This window comes from Psammomys obesus, unplaced genomic scaffold, assembly GCF_907164565.1.
Source record: "Psammomys obesus unplaced genomic scaffold, mPsaObe1.curated_primary_1811, whole genome shotgun sequence".
Taxonomy (NCBI): Eukaryota; Metazoa; Chordata; class Mammalia; order Rodentia; family Muridae; genus Psammomys; species Psammomys obesus.
Window position 1 is genome coordinate 118,644 of NW_026585894.1, and position 8,578 is coordinate 127,221.

Sequence of the window (8,578 nt, forward strand, 5' to 3'; positions counted from 1 at the left end):
ACAATGGTGAAAAGATAGCATCTTCAACAAATGGTGCTGGTCCAAATGGATGTCTACATGTAGAAAAATGAAAATAGATCCATTCTCATCACCCTGCACAAAACTGAAGTCCAAGTGGATCAAAGACCTCAACATAAAGCCAGACACATTAAACTGGCTAGAAAAAAAAATGGGAAATACCCTAGAACTCATTGGTACAGGAGAAAACTTCCTGAACAGAACACCAACAGCACAGGCTCTAAGAGCAACAATCAATAAATGTGACCTCATGAAATTGAAAAGCTTCTGTAAAGCAAAGGACACTGTCATCAAAACAATCGACTGCCTACAGATTGGGAAATAATCACCACCAACCCTTTATCTGACACAGGACTCATATCCAGTATATATAAAGAACTAAAGAACCTGAAAAGCAGCAAACCAAGAAATCCACTTAAAAAATGGGGAACAGAGCTAAACAGAGAACTCTCTGTAGAGGAATATCGAATGGCAGAGAAGCACTTAAAGAAATGCTCAACCTCATTAGCCATTAGGGAAATGCAAATCAAAACAACCCTGAGATTCACCTTACACCCCTCAGAATGGCCAAGATCAAAAAATCAAGTGACAACACATGCTGGAGAGGTTGTGGAGAAAGGGGAACCCTTCTCCACTGCTGGTGGGAATGTAAACTTGTACAACCACTCTGGAAACCAATCTGACGCTTTTTCAGACAACTAGGAAAAGCGCTTCCTCAAGATACAGCCATACCAGTCCTAGGCACATACCAAAAAGTGGCTCAAGTCACAAAAAGGACTTTTGCTCAACCAAGTGTGTAGCAGCTTTATTTGTAATAGCCAGAAGCTGGAAACAGCCCAGATGCCCCTCAACTAAAGAATGGATGCAGAAACTGTGGTACATCTATACAATGGAGTATTACTCAGCAATGAAAAATAAGGAAATCATGAAATTTACAGTAAATGGTGGGACCTGGAAAGGATCATCTTTTTTGAGTTGTCCCAGAAGCAAAAAGACACACATGGTATATACTCACTCATAATCATACAACATAGAATAAACCCATTAAAATCTGTACATCTAAGCAAACTAAGCAAAAGAGAGGACCCTAACTAAAATGTTCAATCCCCATCCTGAAAGGCAAGGATGATGGACATCAGAAGAAAAAGAAAACAGGAAACAACCTAGGAACCTGCTACAGAGGGCCTCTGAAAGCCAGAAGAAGGAAAAAGGAAACAACCTAGGAACCTGCCACAGAGCGCCTCTGAAAGCTTCTGCAGTATAGACTGTCAAAGCAGATGCTGAGCCTGATGGCCAACTGTTGGGCAGAGTGAATGGAATTTTATCTAAGAAGTGGGAAATAGTAAGAGCTGGAGAGGACAGGAACTCTACAAGGAGAGCAACAGAACAAGAAAATTTGAACACAGGGAACTTCCCAGAGACTCATACTCCAACCAAGGACTATTCATGGAGATAACCTAGAACCCTGACAATGCAGCCACTTCTGATGAGAACTGATAGACTAAGATCAGAAAGAAGGAGAGGAGAACCTCCCCTATCTGTGGACTTGGGGAGGGGCATGCATGCAGATAGGGGGTAAGGGTGTGACCGGGATGGGAGGAGGGAGAGGCTTATGGGGGGATACAAAATGAATAAAGTGTAATTAATAAAAGTTAAATAAAAAAATTTTAAAAAAATAAAAAATAAATCTCAAAAAAATCATATAAGAAAATCCTAATCTTACGTATTTTATAAGTCAAGGGGTGAGCCAGATATGCCACAATTCCTGAATAATGTTGGCAATGCTAAGGGCATTGTTAGCCATTTAGATGTTAACATATTCTATATATTTTGTTTCAACTCTTTCCCTACTCATCTCCACTTTTGCTTTCATTTGTTTTATCTCCCTCCCCACCCAAGGAGTACTGTGGTTGAACATATGCCTCCTTCATCCTAGGCAAGCATTCTACCACTGAGCTACAGCCCAGCTTTCCTTTGCACTTATACCCAATCTAATGATTGTTGTGCTGTTGCTCCCAATCATACAGTAGAGTTCATTACAATGTAATGAAGGGCAATACATATTTCATTGAGAAAGTAATCAGAGCCAGTGGACATACTTCAGAATTGTATTCATCTTCCCAGAAATACCTGCTGAAGGGTGGAGCAGGTGGGTCTGTCATGTGCTGCTGTTTCAGGATCCTTCAATGGAGACTTGAGAGCCTCTAGCCAAACCCACAAGAAGAAGCCCTGTGCACAGCACTGTGGCCCGGTCTTACCCCTCCTATCACAGAGCAGCTGAGGATTGATGCACAGGCTCTGTTAGTCTAGAACATGCTTGATGGAGGGAGAAGAGAAAGACTGCAAAAGGAGTTCTAGTTTTGGTCTTGCCTCTTCTCCACAGTAATATAGGAGCTGGGTGAGAACATGCTTTACTGTTTCCTCACAACCTCCAAAAGCAGAGCAATTCACATAGCACACTGATAGTCTGTTAAAGAAGAAAACACCCATATTCACTCCACAACTCTGTTTTTCAGATTGTGCTTCTTTATCAAGTGCTTCCATAAGTACCTCTGGTATATCACAAGGTGGATTAAAAAGCAAACAAGGACAGTATACGAGGCCTCGAGAAACAAAGTTGGTGAACTTTATACATCACCATGCAGTAACTGGATCCAAAGACAGCTATGCCACTCCATACATATTATGTATCAATGTGCAAAATCCAGATCAATAAGAGTGCACTAATGAACTAGCTAGTTATTGCTCTTCTCCCATTATCCTCAAAAGAATCTCAGAGCTAAAGGCATTTTTAAAGTAAAAGCTACCTTTTGGCTACAAAGATACACTTCTCTAAACAAGGCTAGCAAACAGAGGCTTTTAGAAGCTCCTGCAGCCATGTGAAATTCAGTATGTTCAGTTCTGAGTTTTCAGTTCTATCTTGTGGGAAAAAAAAATGTTAAACCGATTTTTCTTTTACATGTTTTTTTTTTTTTTTTTTTTTTTTTTTTTTTTTTTTTTTTTTTTTTTTGTTGTTGTTGTTGTTTAATTTTTTCCCCTCAGGTAACCTTTTCTCTGAAAGCAAGCCCAATATTGTTTTGGTTACTTAGAAGATTCAGGTTTGATTAGATGGTAGTATTACATATGTCTCTCTTTACTAAAAAATGACCAGATATTATATAGAAGTTCAAGTGCTCGAGAAAAGTTTGGTTTTGTTTTTTTTTTTTTTTTTTTTTTTTAAGGTCTGTCTGATGTTAGCAGTTCAGTAATTTGGAGAGAGAATCTTCTTTGCTCACATGAACTAGTTTCCGTTTTTGTTTCTGTATCACAGTTCATCCACTTTTGATTGAACTGTACCACACATACAAGGCAGAGGACTAACGCAAGGCTCAGCACTATCAGCTATGAGTATAGCCATAAAATCTTTAGTAAGTTAATATGAAAACAACACAAAACAAATACCCCAAACGAGAGTGAAATTACACTGGGAAAACTGGTAAGGTACAGAAAACAAAGTGTTAATAATTTGGCCTGTAGGGGTTAGAGAGTTGGCTCAGCAATTAAAAACACTGTGTCCTTTCAAAGGACCCAGGTTCAAATTCCCAGCACCCACATGGCAGCTCACAACTGTGTGTGACTCTAGATGCAGGGGATCTGACAACCCTCTTACAGACATACATGCAGGGAACATACCAAAACACATAAAATAACAGTAAATATTTTTTTTAAAAAAAGAAAGAAAGCAAAAATAAAATGAATAAAATAAAATAAAATAAAATAAAAACATGCTCCTCCACAAAAAACACCCAATAATTTTGCCTGGAGTGTTGGGACAATGGTAGAGCAAATTTGCCTAGCATAATTTGTACAACACACACAAACAAAAACAAACAAACAAACCCATCTAAACACAAACTCAAAGAACAGACTTTCAGTTTCTAAGAGAATCTATGAAAGCAGCTATTTCCATTAATAATTTTAAAGGTGAGGATGAGGTGGCATCCACAGTGTATTTTTATAATCTGTATTTAACACTGAAGGTGAGGAGACTGCAGAGAGGTAGAAAACACATGTTCCAAAAGCAACAGTGTGCTGCACACTCCTTGAGGCTCTACACACTAGGAGTTGTGCCTGTGTGCAAAGGGGGCACCATGAACTAACATCCGTCCAAGTACATGGATGTTACCCTTGTCTTTCTTACATACATGCAGTCTATACATGTATATTTACACCAGCTTGCTTTCCCTGCTAGGAGAAAAATGTCAGACTTATTCATATTTTTATGACCCTCAAACTGAACTTGATATTATCAAGGTACACTTTAACGAAAGAATAGGTCCAAACTATTTTTTATTTAAAGGCTGATTCTGAAGAAATGCTTTCACTGTTCAATTAAAAATAATATATGGTATTACATAAGCCAAAGCAGGACACAGTGTCTCTTTCCTCCATATTTGACACAATAAGCACTTGTGACAGGTTTTTCCTCTCTGTAAATATGGTAGGGGCTGCTTGGAACTTAGTAATCTGAAAGAGACATTAAATCCATGTATGGTGCTCCTAAGATTCACCAAGAATACTGAAAGCACTATACCATGAAGAAGGCAAATTGTTACTTAACTGCCTCTCAAATTCAAGCAAAGTTGTTAACCATACACCCATGTATTTTGCTAATTTAAAGATATTTTTGCATCTGGGCTAGGCTATGCTGGGTTTCAGTTCTCTTTAAAAAACATGAATCCCTGAGACTCTCAGTTCACAAGAATGTGTCCCTTCTGAGTGGGACATCTGTGGAGATGTTTGGAGGCATCTGCCTGTTGATACTGCTAGAATCCAGAGTCATGACTTTTGTATGGGACAGTTGTTGCTGAACTAGAGCTTGAACCTGCATTTGGCTTGTAGATTCTGCCTTTGGCTGAGCTCGTAGAGGTGTAAGGGGTGGCTGGGAAGGTGGCTCTCATTGTTGAGGTCCCTGGTTCATTGGCCTTCGTCCACAGTGCCTTTGCTGACTGTAAGGAGCATGGGACTGTTTTCCACCTTGCACCTTGTTTCCTTCTGGAGAGTGAGCATTAGATTGAAGAAAGGATCCTGGCACAGAAACACCAGCTGGGAAGGTGTAATCTGAGCCCATAGAACATGATGCAGGATGGGGGGTAGGATATGTTGGTTGTGGGAAACCTGGTCGGCAGGGAAGAGGAGGGAAGGCTTCAGGATGATGAATGAGGATGAACTGAGAATTATTTGTCTGACTTGGAATTTGAGTGACAGGTATTTTCCCGGTGTTAGACACCAGAGTCTTTTTTAGTTCTGTCTGGGATTTTACCTCTTGGAGAGGAAAGCTTCTTCCTTGGTCTCTATTCACTTCTCCGGGCTTAATGTTCTCATTGAATGTTATCACTGGTTTCTCTCCTGTGTCACAGCTGTTGCTTGGATTTAGGCCTGCAGACAGCCCTGACTTCAGTTCTGGGTTGCCATCTGTTGTTAGTGACTCTATCTGATATATTTCTTGCAAGATGAGGTTCTCTTTAGCTTCAGTGGGCTCTTCTAGTATTAATTCTGGAATTTTTGTGATGAATAACAATTTCCCTACCTCATTTTCATACTGAATCAGCTGTGGCTGATTGTCAGCAATCCATTTCCCTATAGAGATCAAACGATGCTGTCTTATTTGTCTCTGTTGAACTTCTTTGTACCCTGAAATTGCCTGATGGCCTTTGGAAAAATCCAAGTTCCTGAAAGAAGGTCTTAAAGCCAAGAATCCTTGTAATTCAAACTCCTCTGGAAGTGGTATGGAATTAGTAGTTGAAAGGTCATCTTCATGGGGATAGAAACTATTTAGAAGAGAAACTAGCCAGGGCCAAATGTACTGTTTTTCACCCATCACTGCTTCTTGAAAGACTCTAGGTCGAAGTCTTAGCCAGTCCATGGAGACCTTGACTGCAGGAAGGGGATAGGCATTGTAGGACTCCTGAGAATCGTTCTGGAGAGGACATTTGCACAGGATGCCAAGAAAAGCCATGAAAAGGGACAGCAACTGTTTCCAACATAGCTGTTCATCTTGGCTATAACTATGCTGCTCTGTTTCATTGCTAAAGTCACGAAGATGATGAAGTTGAAACACGTTAATGACAGTGATATGAACTAACTGCTGAGAGTTGAAAGCTTTTTGGAACACCAGCCTCTTAAACTGTTCTTCCAACTTCTCTCGAAAAGGTCTCAAATTTTTCAAACTCTTACTCAGATATACATGACCGTGGAATTTAATAAAAGCACTGATGAATTCAGAAACACCCCACTTGGTTTTCAAATCATCCCGGGTTTCCAGTGCTTTAGAAAGTGCTTTCTGTAGATTAGTGGAGGCGACTGGGAAAGGGAACATCACAGCAATGCTTCTGCAGTAGTAGAAAATTGTGGTCAGGTGGTCACCTTTGGAAGAAGCTAAGATAGCCAACTGATTGTAAGGCTGACCATTGGAGGGGGCAAGCTGGGCTGCATGCCTATAGTAGGACTCTGCCTGGCTGGTCTGGTTTCTGTATCGAGCAATGTCTCCAAGGTGAACGAGGCAGTGTTGGCAAATGTAGGCACACGATCTAGTCTGTGGCTTCACTATGGAGCTGGTGTGCATCTGTTTATTACTAATAATTCCCAGTTGGGACGACTTCACACGGCCAGGCAAATCTACATTAAACACCATACACAATTCCTGTAGTAACTGAGTATAGAAGCCAGTAGCTGCTTCCAGGAACACAGAAAGGTTTACCTGGACTTCGCTCCAATTTGGGTTTGCTCGGTTCTTTGCTTGGCCTTGTAGTATTGTGATCTGATTCTTAAAGGCATGATTCCATAGATCCTGTTCTACTTTCTTGTCTAAAGCATATTCCAGATCAATAACTAGCATTTTCTGATACAAGTCCTGTAGAGCTTGCCTGGATGTTGAGACCTCAGCTGGATCCAGCTCATAATCTGTCATTTCAGCCTTCAGGACTTCTGCCTGTTGGAGATACTGCATGGTCTTCATGCTCCTCCTTCGCCCCTGAGTCTCCCCGTAAAATGAAGCCACCTTGTGTTTCTCAGGCTCCTTTAAGCAAGCCCGCAACCACGTGAGTGCTGTTGGCTGCTGCCGTCTTCCTCTTCTCTGACTCCTCCTTGCTCAGCACTGGGTGGGCTGGGAGAGTGAGTGTGGCTAGAGGGAGGTTATGGGGAAAGCTTCTCTAGATTTGATTCTGGCTTCTGGGACACAGGGTTGCTGCCACTCAGGAGAGATGGAAGAGGAGGGAGAAAGTAAGGGGGCTGGGGCGAGGGAAGAAGAAAACACTTGCCTCTTTACCAACTGATGAAGTCCAAATATTAGTGACTGCAAAGTGTAAGAGAGTGACTTTAAACATTCTTATGTTTCTATGGTTACCAGAGATACATGACCCATTATGAGAAATAAATCAGAGTCAAGACACATAGTCTTAAAGGACCAGAGTGGTTAATGCCCTTCTCATGTGTGAGAAGGGTTATGGAAATAATTAATTTACTTCATTTTTAATTTTAAAAATTTCTCATATGGTGTACCCCACACTCCAGTTCCCTGGCCTGTGCCAATTCCAGGGATCCACCCTGATCTGTGGTACCTGGGACCAGCACATATCAGGGAACACCAGGTAATAGACACCCCACCCCTTCATAGGCTGGTCTGCCACAACCTGCCAGCAACAGTAGGCAGGTATGCCCAGGGCCCTCTGTGCTCCACTTTCCCTGAGTGGGGCCCACACCCTAGTTCCCTGGCCTGTACCATTTCTGGAACCCACCCCATTCTACAGCCCCTGAGACAAGGAGGGATAAGGGAGAAGCCATTCCCAGGTCTGAGATGTTTCCTGGGATACATCCCTATCTGAGACACTAGAGAGCAGCACAGATTAAAGATCAGCAGGAAAACCAGAGGACTTTGGCTATCTGTGACCTCGAGCTCTGCCTACAACCCCAGGATCCTGTTGCCAATCAGACACCTCCCAGTGTGCTAATAACAGAGCCTAAACCAAATGGCTAGAAGTCAGAGCAAGAACACCAGCAACAAAATGCAGTGCATATAACACAACCAAAACTCAGCTATCCTACCACAGCAAATCCGGAGGATACTAGCACACTGGAACAACAAGAAAATGATCTCAAATCTGAGGCTATAAAATGATAGAGGCATTAAAATAAGAAAATAAATCCCTTAAAGAACTGCAGAAAACTACAACCAGGTTAAGGAATTGAATGGATCCCTTAAAGAAATATAAGAAATACAGCCAAATGGGAGAAGAAAATGAATAAAACTGTCCAGGAGTGAATGTGAAAATAGAAACAATAAAGAAAACACAGTCCATGGCAATCTTGGATATGGAAAACCTATATTGGAAGAGAACAGGAACTACAGACTTTCGGGATACAGGCTTTTGAATCAAGACATAATTATCTTTTGATTTTCTCATTGTCTGTTTTATGAACACTTATTTTTTTATTTTTTTGATTTGTACATTGTTTCTCTGTTTTTTAGTCATTTTGTCTAAGTTTTTGTCTATCTTGATGATTTTCTCAAAGAACAAACTCT

General features: G+C 41.0%; 1 protein-coding gene across 1 annotated transcript; it reads right to left on the reverse strand.

Annotated features, from left to right (window-relative positions):
- Positions 1-4,753: 4,753 nt before the first annotated feature.
- Positions 4,754-7,012, reverse strand: LOC129670911 (nonsense-mediated mRNA decay factor SMG7-like). The gene is given in 1 exon segment (XM_055599539.1): positions 4,754-7,012. A coding segment is annotated over 1 exon segment (2,253 nt). The 5' UTR covers positions 7,007-7,012.
- Between the last annotated feature and the right edge of the window lie 1,566 nt (positions 7,013-8,578).